The 22,526-nt window shown below is 52.3% G+C and overlaps 1 protein-coding gene across 1 annotated transcript; it reads right to left on the bottom strand.

Annotated features, from left to right (window-relative positions):
* Positions 1-15,133: 15,133 nt before the first annotated feature.
* On the bottom strand, positions 15,134-22,526 carry Cryba4 (crystallin beta A4). The gene is made up of 6 exons (XM_004670946.2): positions 22,506-22,526; positions 21,973-22,023; positions 20,488-20,606; positions 18,434-18,575; positions 15,860-16,002; positions 15,134-15,337 (listed from the first exon to the last, which is right to left on the bottom strand). Exons 1-6 carry the CDS (start codon positions 22,524-22,526, stop codon positions 15,190-15,192), a joined length of 624 nt encoding a protein of 207 aa, XP_004671003.2. The 3' UTR covers positions 15,134-15,189.

Here is a 22,526-nt window from a genome sequence, read left to right as displayed (position 1 = left end):
AGGGGAACAACCCCAGAGAGACAGGAAAGGAGAGACACCAAGGCCGGGCTTGCTCTGCTTCTTCTTTTTCTTTTCTTTTTTTCTTTTTCTTTTTTTTTTTTTAAGGTAGGGTCTCACTCTAGCCCAGGCTGACCTGGAACTCACTATGTAGTCTCAGGGTGGCCGCGAACTCACAATGATCCTCCTACCTCTGCCTCACGAGTGCTGGGATTAAAGGCGTGCGCCACCATGCCCAGCTCATTTTTGTTTGTCTTTTTTATTTTTAAAATTTGTTTTATTGATAAATTCCATAATTATAGACAATAAACCATGATGATTCCCTCCGCACTTCACCTTTCACTAATCGGCTCTCCATATCCCCTCTCCCTCTCTCAATTAGTCTCCGTTATTTTGATGTCATCACTTTTTCTTCCTATCATGAGGGTTTTCTGTCAGACACTGCGAGGTCAAGGACATCCAGGCCATTTTGTGTGTGGAAGACTGCAATGTAAGGAGTCCTACCTTTTCTTCAGCTCTTACAGTCTTTCCGCCACCTCTTCCACAATGGAACCTGAGCCTTGGAGGGTGTGATAGAGATGTTTCAGTGCTGAGCACTCCTCTGTCGCTTCTTCTCAGCACCACCGTGCCTTTTGGATCATCCCGGTGGTCACCGCCACCTGAAAAGAGAAGCTTCTCTAATCAAAAGTGAGAGCAGTATTAATATATGGGTATAAACATTAAGAAAAGTGCTTATGGGGCAGCTTGGTGACCATAATATATGCACTTAGCCAGACAAGAGCAAGCTTTACACTCCTAAGGCTCATGACCTACCCCACCATAGCCTTTTGAATAGGTTTTCAGTATCAGGCATGTATTCCCTCCCATGGAGCAGGCCTCCAGTCCAATTAGTGAGCGGTTGGTTTCCCCAACAACAGACGTGCCACTATTGCACCTATGGCTCACTTGGCTTGGCTGGCCAAATTTAAGACTTGCAGTGTCCACTGTTGCTTATCACCGCTGATGACTTCTCTCTCTCCCATTGAACTATATGCAGCATAGCTTTTCCCAGCTTTCTGTCAGCTGGTCTACATGGAGGCGGTTTTTAAGCTCAGCTCCAGCAGGATTTCTCAGTGACCTTGCAGCCCAAGCATGTGGAGTCATCTGCAACATTACTTTTCTAATTTATTTTATTATTTATTTGAGAGAGAGAATGAGTCAGAGAGAGGTGGAGGGGAATGAATGGGCGCGCCAGGGCCTCCAGCCACTGCAAACAAACTCCAGAGGTGTGCGCCCCCTTGTGCATCTGGCTTATGTGGGTCCTGGGAAATCTAACTGATGCCCTTTGGCTTTGCAGGCAAATACCTTCACAGCTAAAGCCATCTCTTCCCCCTCCCACTCCCGCCAAGATATTACTCTTCTTATAAACTAACCAGGACCCCTTCCAAGGTCAGAGTTCCCAAGAACCCAACCACCTCCCATAATGCTGTGCTTCTTAAAAGACCCACAAGCTCGGGCTGGAGAGATGGCTTAGCGGTTAAGCGCTTGCCTGTGAAGCCTAAGGACCCCGGTTCGAGGCTCAATTCCCCAGGACCCACGTTAGCCAGATGCACAAGGGGGCGCACGCCTCTGGAGTTCGTTTGCAGAGGCTGGAAGCCCTGGCGCGCCCATTCTCTCTCTCTCCCTCTATCTGTCTTTCTCTCTCTGTCTGTCACTCTCAAATAAATAAATAAAAAATAATTTTAAAAAAATTTTTAAAAGACCCACAGGCTCTTGATAGTGCCATGACGAGGAGACTCCAGCACACACATGGCCAAACCGTAGCAGTGCGCCAACGCCGTGACTAGGAACTTGGCTTCCCCGCGCCCTGGGCTCACGGGGCTCTGTGCTCTGTGCACTGAGAGACCTTGCCCTGATCGTGACGCGCTTGGCAAAGTAGCCCAAGTGGAAGCCAGGCCTCAGTGCTCTGGCCTACGTGCCACGTCCAGTGTCCATGAGCTGAACCGTGGAGGAAATTTAGCGGTGGTCTGGAGAGATGGCTCAGTGGTTAAGGCCCTTGCCTGCAAAGCCTGGCGTCCTGGATTGGATCCGCCAGTACGCACGTGAAGCCAGATGCATAAGGTGGAGCATGCACGTGGAGTTTGATTACACTGGCTAGAGGCCCTGGAGTGCCCATTCTCTCTGTCTGTCTCTCTTCTCCCTCTCCTTGCAAATAAATAAATATATTTCTTAAAGAAAGAAAGGGGAAGCCGGGTGTGGTGGCACACGCCTTTAATCCCAGCACTCGGGAGGCAGGGGTAGGAGGATCACCGTGAGTTCGAGCCCACCCTGAGACTACATAGTGAATTTCAGGTCAGCCTGAGCCAGAATGAGATCCTACCTTGAAAAAAAGAAAGAAAGAAAGAAAAGGGGGGATCAGGACGTGCATGACTGCTGTAACAAGAGAACACACAACTGGGAGTGGAGCCCAAGGTCTCCCACAGGTCTCTTGGGAATGAGACCACTCTCGGTAGAGCTGCAGCCTTTGCTGGGGCATTAGGTCAGAAGGGATAATTTCCTTGACTCCTCCAGCTCCTAAGAGCTGCCAGGTCCCTTGGCACCTGGCCTCACCCTCCCCTTTCAAGACAACAATGGCAATGGAGCCCCCCTCACATCCGATGCTTTGCTCGGCCTCTTTCCTCAACTTTATACATTGAAGGACAGTCAGGATCCCTGTGGGCCTACCACGCATGCCCCAAGGCATCCTTGGGCTCAGCGGGCTTGCCAGGGGGAGAGTTCAATTCTCCCTGACCATGTGACTCCACACACCTCCCCCTTCCCTGGCTTCCAAGGCTCAGGACGTGGACACTCTGGGGAGCCACCACCTCACATTCCATCTGCCAGGCTGGGACAGGTCTCACGCTGAAAACCCTGTGTCCACCACCAAGCCCAGCCCCATCTTTCTCCCCCAAAGCCCCCCACCCCCAACAGAGAGAATATCATAGGACAGAGGCCTGAAGGACCTGCCTGGAGAGCGGGAAGCTCTCTCATGCATTCCACCCAATTACACAGCAGCCCTTTGCACGAGCCTGCGGCCTTTCTCTGGCCCAGAGAAAGGTGAAATGCCCGAGGCTCAGCCCCTTCGGACTGCAGAAGCTCAGCGGGGCCTGCCAGACCCTCCGCACCAATGCCTCCGGCCACTGCAAACCCACTCCAGATGCATGCACCACCTTGTGCATCTGACTTGACATGGGCACTGGGCAATCAAACCCAAGCCATCAGGCTTTGCCAGCAAATGCCTTTGACCACTGAGCCATCTCTCCAGCAACCCCCCCCCCCGTTTTAAAAACAGACCCTCAGATTGGCAAAGCTCAGGGTTCGCAGGGCTCCCCCTCCCCTCTGCCCCCCCCCCCCCAGCAAGTCTTCGCTGGGTGGTGCTCACAGCAAAGGGTCAGTCCAGGAGCCTCCTCGTTCCTTGATGTCTCTAGGGCCACTGGCCTTTTGTACCCAGTGTCTGCTGGGAGCGGGGGGAGGGGGGGGACAGAGGGGGTGCTGTCCTCACATACTCTACTCCTTTGTCTGGGCCTTTGTGTCCAGGCGGCTGAGAGGAGAGGCGTGTGTTTGCTCTCCTCTTCCATCTCATTATCCTTCTGCAAACAGGCCCAGCAGACGCTCTGCACCTGCTCCCGGGGGCCCAGCCACCCAGCAGGTGCAGCGGCCACTGCAGAAAGGCCCAGCCACGCGCCAGCCAGCGCCACCTCCCTCCCCCCACAAGCCCCGGGCGGGAGTCTTTTGTGTTTCCCCCTGCACAGGCAGATGCTGAAGGAGCCAGAAATTAAGACAGAAGGAATTGGAGTCCGGGGAGGCGAGATCCGTGGAAGACTTTACCCAGACACCTCCCACACACGTCACACTTCCCCTCTCCCCCCCCCCCCCCCGGTCCCAACCTTTTGAACAGGTTTGCCCGTGTCATCCCCACCCATGCCAAAGAGAGGGTTCTGGAAATGCAAGGCTGACCTCATCCTCCCAGGCCCACAGCCCCACTGGCCTCAGGCTTAGTAAGAAGCCTTATGTCTGATGGCAAAGCGTTGGCCCTTGCTGGTTCTACCTCGCCCCGTTCCCGCGTGGCCAGACACACACTGCTGGCGTCGCGGTGGCCAGGGAGCCCTCTCTGATTTCCACACATGGACTGACAGCGCCCCTCTCCTTTGCTCATCTGCTGTGCACACCCGCGAACACACATGCCCGTGTGTTGTACACGCACATACACGTGCGCCAAGGGTGTGCTAGAAATGAGAACCTCCATGTATGTGCACCCACCGAATGGCTGAGTCTTAAAATGTTAAATGTCATGATTCCAGAAGGCCTCTTGGAAACATCTTGTAGAAAACCAGAAGGAAGGGAGTTGTGGGCTCTAGTGTCCGGCAGCAGCACCCTCCACCCCCGCCACCGCCACCCCAACTGCCTCCTAACGGCCATCCTCCCTCATAGCCGCCTCGCCTACCTCTGAAGCACTACAGAGATGCAGGTCCCTCCCAGGAACCTGCTGGTGGCTGTGGACTGGTGACGGCATCTTTTCATTTTGCTCCAAACTCTTTGTTCCTTTTTCCTGGATCACCTCCACCTGCCTGACTCCTGTCCTCCAAGCCAGACTCAGGGGGCGCCCACCCACCTCCCACCCCCACCCCGCCCCCCCGGAAGTTCTCAGTAGTGCCAGCAGCTGGGCACTTTGGCGGAGATGGCGTTGACCTCTGTATCCCCAGATCCTGGTTCCTGGATCGATGTTATAACCTCAGCAGGGCTGCTTAGTTGTCACCAACCACACTGACTTCCCCCAGTGGGGAAACTGAGGCTGATCAAACACCTATCCAAGCCAAGGTTCAGCTCCAACATTTTGCATGCGGAATCTGGCCTCGCAGACCCTCCCCCAGATTCCCATCCTGTCTGGGCAGCAGCCCGCGCCTCAGGTCCTCTGGGTCTCTGACTCGGCCCTTGGCCCTCCGCCCTTTGCCCGCGCCGTGCGCTGGTGCCGCTGCAGCTTCTCTGCAGGCCAGCGCATTCTTTATTTATGAGATGCATCTAGGCCTGCTGCAGCCCCCGCGGAGATAGCAGACTTCATGCTGCCGCAGGGAGGAGGTCTGCAGCCACAGGTGACCCAGCTGGGGGCTGGGGGCTGGTCTGGGGCTCTAGGCTCTAGGCTGGGCACACAAGCCGGCCTGCAGGGCTGGGGACTCATGGGCGCTTTGGCACCCTGGCAGCCTGGGCCTACCTAGGCAACTGCAAAGAGCCTGGGGGAGGAGAAGGGAGTGGAGTGAGCCCCATGATGGATGAACCGTGCCTGCCAGCCCACAGGGAGGAAAGCAAGCCACACAGAAGTTGGGCAAACTCTACGCTAACTGCTTAGCTTTGTCCCTCCTCTGCTCATCTCAGGAAGAGACTCGGGCTGTCTATAAAGACGCTCTAGGGCTGCAGCGGGGCTCAGTGGGAGCGTTCTGGCCCAGCACGTGCAAGACCTTGGCTTTGATTCACACATGCTCACACGCCACACGGCTGCTCGCAGTGTAACTGGAAAGGTGAACATAAAAATATAAACTAGCGGCTGGAGGGTTGGCTTAGCGGTTAAGGCGTTTGCCTGCAAGGCCAGAGGATTCTGGTTCAATTCCCCAGGACCCACATAAACCAGATGCACAAGGGGGCACACATATCTGGAGTTCGTTTGCAGTGGCTGGAGACCCCAGAGTACCTATTCTCTCTCTCTCTCTCTTTATCTCTCTCAGATAAATAAAACTATATATACACACATATATATATGAGTTCGAGGTCACCCTGAGACTACATAGTGAACTCCAAATCAGCCTGGGCTACAGTGAAACCCTACCTCGAAAAAAAAAAAAAAAAAAATATATATATATATATATATATATATATATATATATATACAGAGAGAGAGAGAGAGAGAGAGAGAGAGAGAGAGAGAGAGAAGACCGGAGAGATGTTCAGCAGTTAAAGACACTTTCAAAGCCTAACAGCCTGGGTTTGATTCCCCAGTACCCATGTAAAATAAGATGCACAAAGTGGTTCATGTGTCTGGAGGTTATTTGCAGTGGCAAGAGACCCTGGCATGTGTGCCCACTCCCTTTTGTTTGCAAATAAATAAATAAATAATATTTAAAACATATAAGGGCTGGAAAGATGACTTAACGATTAAGTCATGTGCCTGTGAAGCCTAAGAACCCAGGTTTGATTCTCCAGGCCCCATGTAAGCCAGATGCACAAGGTGGCGCGCGTGTCTGAAGTTCATTTGCAGCGGCACCCATGCTTTCTCTCTCTCTCTCTCTCCCTTTCCCGTTGTCTCAAATGAAAATAAGTAAATAAAAATTATATATATATGGTAAGGTAGGAAGCAGAGTGTGGTGGCACACTCCTGTAATTAATCCTACCTCTTAGGTAACTGAGGCAGGAGGTTCATAAGTTCAAGGCCAGACTGGGCTACATAGATAAAATGAGAAAAGGAACAAAGAACGAAGGATTTCATATTTCTGAATTCCTGTCACTCTGGTCTCAGCAGTTTCTAGGAACAGGGTGTTCAAGGATTCGCAGCATCCTGGGGGCCGAGCCGAAGAAGGAATGCGATTTACTTCACAAGAGTCCACTGAAGGTCACTGGCCGCTGCACAGAGAAGGAACTCAGGCCCTGACCTCACTTCGTGGACGCATCTCAGGGCCGCCCGGCCCCGCCCTCCAGTCTCCTATAACGCCCGGTGGGTGTGCTTCCGACGTTTCACCACCAGGGGTCAGTGCGGGGCAGGTTCCTGCTCATCCCTGGATCCCTTGCAAGTGGAAGCCGGTGGGCAGGAGAGGATCAGGGTGCCCAGGAGCCATGGCCAGATAGTGCCAGAACTTTTGCGGCTGGGATCTTGGCGCCCACTGGTGATCCCTGCACTCGGGAGGCCAAGGTAGGAGGATTGCCATGAGCTCGAGGCCAGCTGGGCTACAGAGTGAGACTCTCAAAAAACCCAAGGGAAAAGGGGGACTGGAGAGGTGGCTTAGCGGTTAAAGCGTTTGCCTGCGAAGCCTAAGGACCCAGGTTCAGTTCTCCAGGACCCACTTAAAGCCAGATGTACAAAGTGGTGCATGTGTCCGGAGTCCGTTTGTAGTGGCAGGAGACCCTGGCACAGCCATTCTTTCTCTCTCTCTCTCTCTCTTTCTTCTTCTCTCTCTCTCTCTCTCTCTCTGTCTCTCTCTCTCTCTGTCTCTCTCTCTGTAAAAGGCAGTTTCCACGCTGCAGGTTCAAGATGTATGAGCTGGAGTCAAGCTCAGTGCTCTCATATGGGGTACCTCCTAATGCCTACGGAGGAAATAGGAGCCAGAGAAAAATGATGGTATCCTGAGCCTCAGACTGTTTAGATGTTGGAGAACCTGAACCATCCAAGCTTGCAGGGGAAGAAAAGAAGGGGCACCTTCTCATGACAGAAACCATCAGACCCCCCCCCCTTTTTTTTGAGGTAGGATCTCACCCTGGCCCAGGCTGACCTAGAATTCACTATGTAGTCTCAGGGTGGCCTTGAACTCACAGCGATCCTCCTGCCTCTGCCTCCCGAGTGCTGGGATTAAAGGCGTGCTCCACCACACCAGGCTGAGGGGTCCCTATTGGGTTGGAGAGGCCGACCTTCCCTTTACTCTGGGGCTGGGGGAGGGGAAGTCAGGGTTTTTCCAGTGTCAAAGACAGGCTCAGTACTGAGAAGATGGCTCGGCTTGCTTGCGAAGCCTCACGGCTGTGGTTCGATTCTGGGGCAAGTCACATGCACAAAGTGGTGTGAGTGGCGAGGGGCCCTGGAGCGCCCCCGCTGATTTTTCACACGGACTTGGGGTAGACCGAGGGGCCTCCCCTCCCCCAAGTGCCTGAGCCATCTGGTCCTCCCAGCCTGCCGCTAACCGGAGCCAGAGAGATAAGAGGGCATGCTGGCCTGCTTCCCTGATAATGGTGTCAGGAGTCTGGCTGGCGGCAGGAAAGGGAAGCCTCCTTCCCTAAAGCTATTTCCCTTCCATCAATCTGGGAATTACAGCCTCAGTAAACAGAGTCCCTGGGAAGGGGGGCAGGGCGGGGCTGGGAGCCCTGAAGACATCTGATGAGAGCCGTGTCCCACCCACTGGTGTGCGGCGCGGTGGGCTAAGGAAGGCTAGATCTTCAACCTCCCAGTTTCCTTCTACCTTCTTCCTTTCATTTACTTTTTTTAATTGACAACTCCCATAATTGTAAACGATATCCCATGGTGATTCCCTCCCTCCCCACCCCCCACTTTCCCCTTTGAAACCCCACTCTCCATCATACCCCCTCCCCTTCTCAATCAGTCTCTCTTTTATCTTGATGTCATGATCTTTTCCTCCTCTTATGAGGGTCTTGTGTAGGTAGTGTCAGGCACTGTGAGGTCATGGGTATCCAGGCCATTTTGTGACTGGAGGAGCACGTTGTAAGGAGTCCTACCCTTCCTTCGGCTCTTACATTCCTTCAGCCACCTCTTCCGCAATGGACCCTGAGCCTTGGAAGGTGTGATGGCGATGTCTCAGTGCTGAGCACTCCTGTGTCACTTCTTCCCAGCACCACGGTGCCTTCTGAGTCATCCCAAGGCCAGTGGTCTACCTTCTTCCTGTGCTGTCCTCGCTGCCACTTGAAGCCTCTGTCACCATGTCTTCACCGCTTGGCATCAGCTGGGTGGGGAAGCAGGCAGGCTGGAACAGGTCAGCAGAGCCACCCAGGGGAGCAGACATGGATCAGAGACGGTCACTCACATGGCCGGCCTGATTTTTTTTTTAACTTTTTTATTGACAGCTTCCATAATTACATACAATAAACTATGATAATTCCCTTCCCACCCAGTTTGCCCTCTCACAAATCCGCCCCCTCCATCATATCCCCTGCCCCTCTCAATTAGTCTCTCTCTACTTTGATGTCATCATCATTTCCTCCTATTACAAAGCCAGCCTGATTTTTTGGGGTGGGGAGGGGGCTTTGGTAGGAACCTGGAATTCACTATGTAGTGTCAGGCTGGCCTAGAACTTATGGTGATTCTCCTACCTAATCCTCCTGGCCGCCAGCTGGATTTTTACACTCCTTCCTTTCCCAGCTGTCCAGGACCTTGTCAATGCCTGTCCCTTTAAGAGGAAAGCCCCTCCCCCCCCCCCCCCCCACCCCCGCGCAGGCCACCCTGTCTGATACAGCTCTTTGTGGTCCCAGGTCAGTCCCCTGGCCTTCTCTGGTCCAGGAATTCTCTGGTTTGGGACCCCTGGTCCTGAGTGAACCCTGAGGTTAATCTTCTTAGTAACGCTCAGTGTGATGAGCGCTCCAGCCCCACCCCTGCACACCAAATAGCATCAATAATTTAAGCTCTCTTCTTTTATAACCTAGAAATATTGGCCTCCTGGCAAGATACAAAAAAATAATTTCATGCTCGTTCCTTCCCTTTCCAAGAACGCCCCTGACAAATTGTCTCTGGAGTCCATCACTCCAGCATCGCCTTGCATCCGGGCTCCCATTTTTAAAAAATATTTTATTTAATTTTTTATTTATCAGAGAGAGAGAATGGGCATGCCAAGTCCTCTAACCACTGCAGATAACTCCAGATAAATGTGCCGCCATGTGCATCTGGCTGTACAAGAGCACTGGGGAATCGAGCCTGGGTCCTCAGGCTTCACAGACAAGTGCCTTAACCACTGAGCCATCTTTCCACCCCTTGACACCCATTTTTCTTGTAATTTTTTTTTTTATGAGAGAGAGAGAGTTGGTGCTCCAGGGCCTCCAGCCACTGCAATCATACTCCAAACATGTGTGCCACCTTGTATTCACATGCAGCCTTGTGTGCTTGTATCTCCTTGTGTGTCTGGCTCACGTGGGACCTTGAAGAGTCGAACATGGTTCCTTAAACTTCGCATCTGGCTTTACAAGGTATTGCAGTCAGGTTCTCATTGCTGGCAGAAATCACCCGATCAAGTGCAGCTTGTGGGGATAAAAAAAAAAAATTTATTTTGGCCTACAGACTCGAGGGGAAGTTCCACAATGGCAAGGGAAAACGATGGCATGAGCAGAGGGTGGACATCACCCCCTGGCCAACATAAGGTATACCATAGCAACAGGAAATTGTTGACAAGGGGACACTGGCTATAACACCCATAAGCCTGCCCTCAACAATGCACTGCCTCCAGGAAGTATTAATTCCCAAATCTCCATCAGCTGGGAACCTAGCATTCAGAATACCTAAGTTTATGGGGGACAGGGGCCACCTGAATCAAACTACCACACCAGGGTATTGGGGAATAGATTCTGGGTCTGTAAGCTTCACAGACAAGCACCTTAACCACTAAGCCATCTCTCCAGCCCTGGACATCCATTTTTTTATAGCTGCCTCAGCACTGGTTCTGGCTAGGGCTATCTCTTAACAGCACCTCCAACAAATTCTAGCGACCAGGTTGGAGTGATGGATGACTAGGTTTGCTTGTAAAACCTAACGACCCAGGTTCCATTCCCCAGGAGCCACATAAAGCCAGATGCACAAAGTGACACATGCATCTGGAGTTCATTTGCCGCAGCCTGGAGGCCCTGGCACACCCATTCTCTCCCTCTCTTTCTCTGTCTCTCCTTGCAAATAAATAAATCTTTGAACATTCTAGTGACCTCCCTTACTCTCTCTCTCCTTCTATCCCTCCCTCCCTCCCTTTTTGCAGCTTCCATTTGGGCCAGGCTCTGTAGAGAAGGCTGGGCATTCATGTGGAGGTGCCCCAGGGTGTCTGGGTATTTGGTGGCCAGATCCCAGGAGAGTTGTTAGGGGGGAACAGTACAAAGGGTCTGCCCCCACCACAGGGCACGGTGGTCTATCCCAGCCTCCTGCGCCCGCAGCACCACAGTCCCCTGTGGGCTCCCCCACCCTGCCCATGTCTGTTGGACGTGGTGTCTCCCAGTGCTGGGTTCCAGTACAACCTAGGTCAATAATACGCTGAGTGCTAAGGACCAAGACAATGAGGGCTGGATAGGACGTAGGTGCAAGTATTTCCGAGCATCCCCTCCCCTCCTCTTCCTGAGCTGGTGGTTATCTGTCCCAGCAGGCTCTGCTCGCCCCCCACCCCTTCCTGCCGCTATCTGACTGTGGGCAGGGGAAGATGGGATCCAGGCAGCCAACGACAGCCAGAGGGTTGGGGCGAGGCTGCAAAACACAGGGAGCAAGTAAGGGGGTGGGGAGGACAGAGACAGACAGACAGACAGACGCAGATGAAAGCAGGCTTAGAAACGTTTTCCCTCCACTCTGGTTATGAAATGGAAGTTATTCCTTGGTCTTGAAGGCTATCTTCAGGGGAAAAAAAAAAAAGTGTTACAAGAGAGGAGACTCTGGCTGGAGAGATGGCTTAGAGGTCAAGGCGCATGCCTGCGAAGCCTAAGGTCCCTGGTTCGATTCTCCAGGTCCTATGTAAGCCAGGTGCACATGGTGGCACATGCGTCTGGAGTTTTTTTGCAGTGGCTAGAGGCCCTGGCGCGCCCATTCTCACTCTCTCTCTCTCCCCCTCTCTGTCTCTTAATAAAGGAAAATCTAAAAAGTCTTTTAAAAAAAAGAGAGAGAGAGAGGAAACTCAAGGGCAGGATATGTGAGAGAGAACTAGAAAGAAGGATAGGAATATGGGAAGATTTTCTGGGAGAGAAACTGTTGTCTCTGGCTGGCTTTGGAAGCCATAATTAGGGAGGAGTTCTCCAGAAGACATAGCAATCATCAGATGTGCCTTTAATAACAGAGCTTCAAAATTCTTATTCTTTTAAAAAATATTTCATTTATTTATTTGAGAGAGAGGCAGATAGAGAGAGAATGGGCACGCCAGGGCCTCCAGCCACTGCAAATGAACTCCAGGCGCCTGCACCACCTTGCATCTGGCTTACATGGGTACTGGGGAACCAAGCCTGGATCCTTAGGCTTTGTAGGCAAGTGCCTTAACCACTGAGCACCTCTCCAGCCTCAAAATTATTATTCTTATTATTTTTTACCCTCAATATTATGGCAATCCTTCTGCTTCAGATTCTTGAGTGCTGGGATGACAGATGCACCACCACACTCAGATTTTCAAAATTCCCGAAGAAAAAAAAAATTAAGTTGCAAAGGTAACAACAGAAGTCGTTGTTAGCTCCATCGCTGAGAACCTGCCTACCATGTATGAGGGACTGGGTTAAATCCCCACTACTGAAAAAAGAAATCTGGATATTCTATGTGATCTGAATAGCCTTCCCCATGTGTCATTGGACAAAAATTGACTTAAGGGGACTGTGAAAATGGCTCAACAGCTAAAGGTGCTTGCTTCTAAGCCTGCTGACCAGGGTTCAATTCCCAAGCCAGCCATATTAGAAGGATGCAGAATTAAAAAAGGTGCAAGTGAAAGGCAGGATGGAAAATTTTCAAGTAAACTTAGTGAAGAAACAGCTGGTTGCTACAGCTAGGGGACAGCCTGAACTGTATATTCAGAAAGGAGTAAATCAAAAATAGGCTAAAAGATAGGATGCGGGTGGCCCAAGATATGGGTTGGTTGGGTCAACCTAAACTTTGTGTCCCAGGAAGAGGATAAACAAAAATACAGTTTTGAGAAAAACCAAAACAATAAAATAGTTTCTCAAGACAGCCTGACCAAGGACTTAAACTCTGGTTATGCACAAATAAAATATGTAGACATAACTGTACAAGCTTGGCAAATGCCCTTGTAAAACCCCCTCCCCTTTCCCTTCCTTGCTAAAAACCCTATAAAAAGAAACACCCAATAGGGCTCAGGGTCGACTCCTCTGTCTCCCGCATGAGATACGTGTCGACCCCAGAGCTCTGGTTTCTGGAATAAAGCCTCATGCTTTTGCAGCAAGTTTGGTCTCCTGTGTGTCTTTGGGTGCGTGCTATCTCGATACTTGAGTGAAGGTCTCCCTCTGGGGGTCTTTCACAAGCATCTGGTACTCATTTGCAACAAGATGCCTTCTCCCCTTACACACACCACATACACACACACACCACATACACACTTGTGCATCCAAATAAATGACATTTTTAAAAAACCAATTTCTTCTGCGTGAGAATGAAAATACTTAGTAGCAGAGGCCAGTAAGTTAAAAAGGAGACAGAAAGGGAAGAGAAAGGAAGGGAGGAGGGTACTTAATAGGTTGATATTGTATATATGTAAGTACAATGATTGTGATGGGGAGGTAATATGATGGAGAATGGAATTTCAAAGGAGAAAGTGTTGGGGGGAGGGAATTACCATGGGATATTTTTTTATAATCATGGAAAATGCTAATAAATTAAAAATAAATAAATAAATAAAACCAATTTGAGGGAGGGCATTACCATGGGATATTGTTTACAATCATGGAAGTTGTTAATAAAAATAATAACAATAATAATAAACCAATTTAAGGGCTGTAGAGATACCCTAGTGGTTAAGGCATTTGCCTGCAAAGCCAAAGGACCCAGGTTCGATTCCCCAGACCCATGTAAGCCAAATGCATAAGGGGCGCATTTGTAGGGAGTGTTTTTTTAGTGGCTGAAGGCCTTGGCATGCCCATTCTCTCTCTCTCTCCCTCTTTTTCTGTTTCCCTCCATCTCTCCCTTCCTCCATCCCTCCCTACCTACCTCTTCTTTCCCCCCTCTCTCTCTCAAATAAGTAAAATAAAATACATCTATTGTTAAAAAAGTAAATGAGCAGAAACAGAGCATGGTGGCCGAGGCCTGACGTCCAATGCTGAGGAGGCAGAGGCAGGAGCCCTGCTGTGAGGCTGAGGCAGACCTGCAATGTCTGTGGCGTGGGGCCCGGGCCAGCCAGGGCTATGAAGCAAGCCTCTGGCTCAAGACATTTTTGAGCTCACCTCCAAGCCCAACAGAGACCCATACAGAAAATAAGCTTCAACTGCTTTCAAAATAGACTCTTACAGAGCTGGAGAGATGGTTTAGCGGTTAAGCACTTGCCTGTGAAGCCTAAGGACCTCAGTTCGAGCCTCGGTTCCCCCAGGACCCACATTAGTCAGATGCACAAGGGGGCACATGCGACTGGAGTTCGTTTGCAGTGGCTGGAGGCCCTGGCGTGCCCATTCTCTCTCTCTCTCTCTCTCTCTCTCTCTCTATCTATCTATCTGCCTCTTTCTCTCTCTGTTGCTCTCAAATAAATAAATAAATTTAAAAAAAAAATAGACTCTTCCAGACTGTATGCTCCGGCTAAACTTGATTTCATTGTTTATTTATTGATTGATTATTTATTGAGACAAGTGCTCTCTTTGTGGCCTAGGCTGGCCTCAACCTCAGAAGGATCCTTCTATCCCGACCTTTTCATTGCTGGGATAGCAGGTGTATACCACTCCACCAGGCTTGATGTTTGAAAATTCAATAAAGAAATAGGTCTGGGCTGGAGAGATGGCTTAGCGGTTAAGGCACTTGCCTACAAAGCCAAAGGACCCAGGTTCAATTCCCCAGGACCCAGGAAAGCCAGACGTACAGGGTGGCACATGTGTCTGGGGTTCATTTGCAGGGGATAGAGGCCCTGGTGCGCGCATTCTCACCCTCTCTATCTCTCTTTATCTGCAAATAAATAAATTTTTAAAGATTTAAGGAAAGAAATCGGTCTAGGATGTAGCTCAGTAATACAGCATTTTCCTAGCTTGTTTCTGGAGTTCATCTGCAGTAGCAGGAGGTCCTGGCATTCCCATTGTCATGCATCCTCATTCTCTCTCTTTCTCCTTCTCCTTGCAAATGAATAAATACTTTTAATGAACTGTAAAAGCTAAGAACAAAGCAAACCTGGAGTCAACAGAAGCAAATACTCAAAAGCTAAAAGCAAAGACATACAGAGTGGCGCATGTATCTGGAGTTGGTTTGCAGTGGCTGGAGGCCCTGATGGGCCCATTTTCTTTCTCTCTCTCTCTCTCTCTCTCTCTCTCTCTCTCTCTCTCTCCTTCTCTCTTTCTGCCTCTCTCCCCCCTCTATGCTTGCAGCTAAATAAATAAATAAGATATTGTAAAAGCAAAGATCAGAACTAAAACAAGGAGCAGAAGTTTAATGAAGCAGGAGACAGGTTCTTGGGGATGATCAGTAACGTCAAAAAGCACAAGTTGGTGCTGGGCTCTCTCTGGTGTTTTGAATTTCTTTATTTCAGCTTCCTGCGCTGACTGGGCAGGTTGGCTCCCAGGGGACACTGAGGCCCAGAAGCCGGGTGCCCGGATCCCTGAGCAGCTGGCTCACTGCTGGATCCTGCGGACGCTCTGCACCTGGAAGGATTGTGCGTGAGAGCCCCATTCCCGGAAGTGCTTGTAATCCCCGGAGTGGTGGTCGCTCTCCAGCACGTACTGGAACCCTCGGTAGCCAGGATATTGGGAGCACACCCAGCTGGAAAAAGGGAGAGACAGCCAAGTTACCCTCCCGAGGCGCCCATGCCCCTCCGAGCAGCTGGCCCAGAGGCACTCTGGTGCCCTGTCCACCACTCTGCCTGGCCGGCTTGTAGCTGGCCCACAGGCCCCCGGGGCCACCCTTACTTCCTCGGGCTCAGCTGGCCCGTTCCCCATGGTGACTGGATCCAAACAGAGTGTGAAAACACACGCTGGGCCAGCTGCACCTATCTGGGAACCTCGTCTGGAATCACGAAGGACAGGGTCCTCGCCCCCTAGGACCGGATGGTAAAGAAGAAGCCACCACCTCGGCCCTCACCTGGAAGGAGCTAGGCCAGGCAGTGCCAGACAGACAGAGCAAGATGGGGAGACAGGGCAGCTCCCCACTGCACCGATTCCAGCTGTCCGGAACCTCCCCCGGCTGCCCCCTATGCCCCTATCTTCTCCTCCAGAATGCTGCAGCCCGAACCCGCCCCCCAAATCCTGTCTGCGCCCCGCCAAGAGGAGCCGTGCGTCCGCTTACGCGCCAGAGTGGACGTGGAAGGAACCCACTTCAGTGCCGTCCCAGCCCATGGCCTGCAGAGACGGGTAGTCATCGCTCAGTTCGCCCTTCCTGCCCAGGAAGTTCTCGTGCTCGAAGATGGTTAGCCTTGAGTCCCGGTGGTTCTACGGGCACAGAGAGCAGGGTCACACGGCCAGGTGGCCTCTGGCACCCAGGGGCCATTGTTGACCGCGCATAGCACCTTCATCTACCAAATCAGCCTGCTTCCCAGACCTTTGGGAAGGGCGGTGGGCAACAGGTCATTTGCCCTTCCAGAAAGTTCTGCAATGAAAACATGTTGGGGATGAAAGCATGATATCTGTGACCGTGAAAGGAAGGAGGAAAAGGACCAGGATGTGCAGGAGCAGGGATCTGGTGGGAAGATGGGGTGTTTAATCCCAGCACTCAGGAGGCTGAGGTAGGAGGATCACCTTGACTTTAAGGCAAGCCTGAGATTACATAGTGAATTCCAGGTCAGCCTGGGCTAGACTGAGGCCCTACCTCGAAAAACGGAAAGAAGAAAGAGAGGAAGGAAGGAAGGAAGGGGAGGGGAGGGGAGGGGAGGGGAGGGGAGGGAAGGGGAGGGGAGGGGAAGGGAAGGGGAGGGGTAGGGAAGGGAGGAGAGGGGAAGGGAAGGGAGGGGAAGGGGAAGGGAGGAGAGGGGAAGGGAGAGCAGGGGAAGGGAGAGGAGGGGAAGGGAGGGGAGGGGAGGGGAGGGGAGAGGAGGGGAGGGGAGGGGAGGGAGAAAGAAAGACATGAATATCTGGCTTCTGGTCCTCATTCTGGCCCTCACTGCTGGTGGCAGAGCTCAGACGGCCACACGACATTTCTGAGCCTCCGTTTCCACAGCCATGAAACAGAACCAGCTATACACCCCTGCCAGCTTGTTGGAGGATGAAATGGAATCAGGAGCTGCCTGGGATGAGGGAAGTCTGCAAGGATGTTGTTCTAGAAAGCCTCCTCGTTTTCCTACCATGAGTCCACACCTCCTCACAGCTCCCTGTACTTGCGGATGCGCTGGCCATGAGCAGAGCAGGTGAACAAACTGTCATGTCCACACTCAAACACTACAAGAGAACGCCCTAAGTACCATTCAGTCATCCAAAATTCAGGGAGAAAATCCCTGCTATGACTGAATAAGAAAATAAAAATGTCATTCACTGGGCTGGAGAGATGGCTTAGCGGTTAAGCGCTCGCCTATGAAGCCTAAGGACCCCGGTTCGAGGCTCGGTTCCCCAGGTCCCACGTTAGCCAGATGCACAAGGGGCCGCACGCGTCTGGAGTTCGTTTGCAGAGGCTGGAAGCCCTGGCGCGCCCATTCTCTCTCTCTCCCTCTATCTGTCTTTCTCTCTGTGTCTGTTGCTTTCAAATAAATAAATTAAAAAAAATTTTTTAAAAAATGTCATTCACAGTCCCACCTGTGAGGCAGATACACACATTAAAAAAAAAATATGTATATTTTATTTTTGAGAAAGTGAGAGAGACAGACAGACAGCGAGAGAGGGCTGGAGAGATAGGTGGCTTAGCGGTTAAGGCACTTGCCTACAAAGCCTAAGGACCCAAGTTCGATTCCTAGTACCCACCTAAATCAGGTGCACAAAATGGTGTATGCATCTGGGGTTCATTTGCAGTAGCTAGCAGCCCTGGTGTACCCATTCTCTCTCTTTTTCTCTCTCCTCTTGGCTTGAAAATAAATAAATAAATAAATAAATAAATAAATAAATAAATAAAAGATGAATGGTGACTGGAGAGATAGCTTAGAAGTTAAGGCATTTGCCTGCAAAGCTAAAGGACCCCAGTTCAATTCCCCGGGACTCATGTAAGCAAGATGCACGGGGGGCGCATGCATCTGGAGTTTATTTGCAGTGTCTGGTCTGGAGGCCCTGGTGTGCCCATTCTCTCTTTCCCTCTCTCTGCCTCTTTCTCTCAAACAAATAAAGAAAAATAAAAAGATAAATGGCTGGAGATATGGCTTAGCAGCTAAGGCACTTGTCTGCAAAGCCAAAGGACCCAGGACCCATGTAAACCAGATGCACAAGGTGGCACTTGCGTCTGGTATGTGTTTGCAGCTGCTGGAGGCCCTGGTGCACCCACTCTCTCTTTGTATCTGCCTCTTTCTCTCTCTCTCTCTCTCTCTCAAATAAATAATTTTTTTTTAAGATGAAGAGGGCTAGAGGGGTGGCTTAGTGGTTAAGGCATTTGCCTGCAAAGCCAAAGGACCCAGGTTTGATTCCCTAGGACCCACGTAAGCCAGATGCACAAGGCGGAGCATGCATCTGGAGTTAGTTTGCAAAGGCTGGAGGCCCTGGCATCTGGCATACCCATATTCTCTCCCTCCCTCTCCCTCTCTCTCTCTCTCTCTCTCTCTCTCTCTCTCTCTCTCCCACTTTCTCTATCAGATAAATAAACAAAAATAAAATATATTTTTTTAAAGATGAAGAAAACAAGGGTCACAGAGGTGAGAGACTGCTCTGGCCACATGCATGGAGAAGGGGTGAGAGGTCGGAACGGGGAGACCTGGTTCCCGGAGCGTTCCAGGCTGTGGGGAAGACTCACGGCACAGGCGATAGGCCGGAAGGAGGTGAGCCTCTCGGCGGGGTACGCCGTGTTGCCGCTCCAGGCGTCCCAGGCCGGGTATTCGCCCCGCTCCAGCACGTACTGCTGCCCTTGGAAGCCGGCGTGTTCGAAACCCACCCACCTGCGGACAGAGGGGTGAGAGGGAAGCGGCCCCTGAGAACAGGCCTGGAGTCTCCGTGAGATCGCGGTGCTCCCAGGAGCATGTGGCCCTGCCTGACTTTGTCGTGGCCCAGGGAGGGGCCGTCCATCCGTGACCATGGTGGTAGAACCGACCACAAACATTCCAGAGCCAGGAACTCCTGCCCCAGCCCAGACCTGGGGCAAAGCAAGAATGGCAAGGCTTCCCGGGCCCAGAGTCTTCTTCATGTGGCTTCCTGTGTCCTGTTGGTCGGGGACTGCCCCGGGCAGCTGCTCCGAGGACCACACACTCGCATGCGCGTGCCTGTGTGCGTGCCTGTGTGCGTGCGTGTGTGCGTACGTGCAACCACTGAGACCGTGTTATGTGGACAGGACTCTTGGTCAGCTCCCCTGTCCCCTCTGGCTCCCCTGAGTTGGGGGACTATGCACCTTGCTCCCCCATCAGAAGCGGGGGAGGACCCCTTATCAGACCCTTCGGTTTGGCGTCACCCTGTGGGCCCAGGTGGCAGTGTGTGCCATCTGTGTGTGCCATCTGTGCACACTACAGGCACTAAATCCGTCATGGCCAGCCTCACTGGTCAGCCTGCCGGACATCTGTGTCTCTAGGGAGCTGGTCATTGGCCTGTGAGCCCCGTCTCCTCCCTGAGCAGAGACAGCCTGCTGTGAGAAGTATACGGACCAGCCAAGGTGACTGGGCGACACAGGCTTAGCCTTGACTCGGAATGACCCACTGTTGCTCTCCTTTCAGTCTTCCTAACCTTCTAGAATCTTCTGTCCAGTAGGATAGCCATTGGCCATGTGCAACTAGATATATTTGAGCTCAGATTTAATAAAAAGTAAAATTAGCCGGGCGTGGTGGCGCACGCCTTTAATCCCAGCACTCAGGAGGCAGAGGTAGGAGGATCGACGTGAGTTCGAGGCCACCCTGAGACTACATAGTAAGTTCCAGGTCAGCCTGGGCTAGCGTGAAACCCTACCTCAAAAAACCAAAACATAATAATTTAATTAAATTAAAATTATGGGGCTGGAAAGATGACTCAGTGGTTACGGTGCTTGCCTAACAACGCAGGTTCGATTCCTCAGTACTCGTGTAAAGCCAGATGTACAAAGTGGGGCATGCATCTGGAGTTTGCTTGCAGTGGCTGGGAGGCCCCAGGCACACCCATCCCCTCTGTCTGTCTTCTCTCTATCTCTCTGTGCTTGCAAACAAATAAACAAATAAAAATGTTTTTTAATCTAAAAAAAAATTAAAAGCATGCAGTTCTCGATGCGGTCCACATTTCAAATCCCCAAGGGTCACATGTGCCAATGGCTTTGGATTGGATGCAGTGCCCCAGGGCTGCAGGAAGGGCTGCTGGAGAATGCTGGTGTCAAAGATGTGTGTGAGAGCAATGCGGGATGTTTTTAGACCCAACACTCACCCTAGGGCTCTGCCCCCACACAGCTGCCTCACCCCATGGACAAGGGACCATATGAACGGCACTCTACAGCTGGGCTGGGCACAAACTGGGTAAGGTGATACAGCAGTCCTGCACACTCCCCATCACTTTAGGAGGCCCCTGAGATCCCGCTAAAGCCTAGGAAGGGGTGGGGAGATGGCTCAGGGGTTAAAGCACTTGCCTGGAAGCCTAAGGACCCAGGTTCGATTCCCCAGGACCCACATAAAGCCAGATACACAAAGTGGCACATGCATCTGGAGTTCATTCGCAGTGGCTGGAGGTCCTGGTGCACCCATTCTCCCTTTCTCTCTCTCTCTCTCTCTCAAATAAATAAAATGTTAATATTTTAAAGCCTAGGACGCCAGGGCTAGGAGCATGTAAAAGTCCTAGCTTTCTTCTCCAGGTCCCTTCCTTCATCCCCCCATCAAACTTCACATCGGGGCTCCCCAGACTCACGCTCCACTCAGCACTTTCAAGGATCGCACGGTCTCAAAGCCCAGTTCGAGCACGCTGGGGCACTCGGCCGTGAACTCGTGCCGCCGGCCCTGGAACCCTTCTTCATCCCACACCACCATCTGTGTAGGAAAGAAGGGGTGGGGGGCATGGGCGTCAGAATCCTGCAGGGGACAGGGTTAACCCAGGACTCAGAGTGCAGCCCACCAGGTAAAGTGGGAATGGAAAACGCGAGTGACTCTTAGGGCAGACAGGTGAGCAGAGGGTCACGGTTCCTATGTAGAGGATGGGCAGCTTTCACTAAAGACATGCGGCACCTCCACTTGTGTTTTGAGAAAGGTCTCACTGTGGAGCCCAGGCTGGCCTTGGACTCGTGATCCTCCTGCCTCAGCCATCCTAGTGTTGGGATGACAGGTGTGCACCACCACACCGGGTGTCCAACCTTTCCAACGCAGGAGTGGCCAAAGAAATCTGGCGGGAAGACAGTACGCAGTGGCCCAAAGGTGGGGATCAAAAGACCCAAGTTCAGCCGGGCGTGGTGGCACACGCCTTTAATCCCAGCACTCGGGAGGCAGAGGTACGAGGATCTCTGAGTTCTGGGCCACCCTGAGACTACGTAGTGAATTCCAGGTCAGCCTGGGCTACAGTGAGACCCTACCTCGGGAAAAAGAAAGAAGGAAGGAAGGAAGGAAGGAAGGAAGGAAGGAAGGAAGGAAGGAAGGAAGGAAGATAGGGGAAGGGAAGGGAAGGGAAGGGAAGGGAAGGGAAGGGAAAGGGAAGGGAAGGGAAGGGAAGGGAAGGGAAGGGAAGGGAAGGGAAGGGAAAGGAAGGGAAGGGAAGGGAAAGGAAGGGGGAGAGGAGAGGAGAGGAGAGGAGAGGAGAGGAGAGGGGAGGAGAGGGGAGGAGAGGGGAGGAGAGGGGAGAGGGGAGGAGAGGGAAGGGGAGGAGAGGGAAGGGAGGGGAGGGGAGGAGAGGGAAGGGAGGGGAGGGGAGGAGAGGGGAGGGGAGGGAGGGGGAGGGGAGGGAGGGGAGGAAGGGAAGGGAAGGGGAGAGGGGAGAGGGGACGGGACAGGGGGAGAAGGGGAGAGGGGGGGGAAAGGAAGGGGAGAGGGTGAGAGGGGGAGAGGGAGAGAGGGGCGGAGGGGGAGAGGGGAGAGGGGAGAGGAGAGGAGAGGAGAGGAGAGGAGAGGAGAGGAGAGGAGAGGAGAGGAGAGGAGAGGAGAGGAGAGGAGAGGAGAGAAGAGAAGAGAAGAGAAGAGAAGAGAAGAGAAGAGAAGAGAAGAGAAGAGAAGAGAAGAGAAGAGAGAGAAGAGACCCAAGTTCAAACCCAAGCTGTATGTGACTTTGGGCAAGTTGTTGCCCACTCTGAACTTCGTGCAGAGGACAGGCAGTGCCCCTCCCCAGGGGAGATTCTTCGGAAGGGGCGTGGGGGAAGGAGGGTAGGTGACTTCCTCCCGCCCTCCGCCAGGTCCCAAGGCCTCTCCCTACCCTCCAGTGTCCCGCCGACTTGGTGCACTGCAGAGCCATACTGCTGCTGTCCTGCTCAGGAGAAGCACGTGGTCATCCTCTGCCCGACTCTCCGCTCCGTCCTGAAGGCTGCCTTGGGCGGGGTCGGCACCCAGGAGGGACCCAGGTGCACCTGGGCTGAGGGTGGAGTCCCTTTCCCATGCCTTCCGTCTGAGACCAACACCACCCTTCTTGGCCCCATGGCCATCTCAGAATCAACCTATGTGGGGTACAATGGCCTCCAGCCCTGGACCATGGCTGGAGGGTAATGGATACATGGCACCGTTAAGGACCAAAGTGGTCCGCTAAGGGCGTCTCAAACACAGCACAGGCCATCTCGTGGGCTATGCGGATCCCTACATAACAGAAAGGCTTGGGGTTTGGGCGAGGGTCACGGGCAGCTGTCTGGGCATTTGGAGGTTCTCAGAAGATGACAGTAGTATTCAGGGCAAGAGGGACATTGCTCTGTACGCCCCTAGAGCTCAACCCTCTCCCTATCTCCAACCCAGACTTACCAAGATGGGCCCAGAGTCCAT

This window comes from Jaculus jaculus, chromosome 13, assembly GCF_020740685.1.
Source record: "Jaculus jaculus isolate mJacJac1 chromosome 13, mJacJac1.mat.Y.cur, whole genome shotgun sequence".
NCBI lineage: Eukaryota > Metazoa > Chordata > Mammalia > Rodentia > Dipodidae > Jaculus > Jaculus jaculus.
This window is presented reverse-complemented; position numbering and strand designations above follow the sequence as displayed.

Coding starts and splice junctions, on each gene's coding strand:
- Cryba4 (XM_004670946.2), bottom strand. CDS start 22,526: ATGGACTCTGGGCCCATCTTG. Junction 20,607..21,972: donor AGTCGGCGGGACACTGGAGG/GTAGGGAGAGGC, acceptor TTTCCTACACAG/ATGGTGGTGTGGGATGAAGA. Junction 15,338..15,859: donor TTCCACGTCCACTCTGGCGC/GTAAGCGGACGC, acceptor CCCTTTTTCCAG/CTGGGTGTGCTCCCAATATC.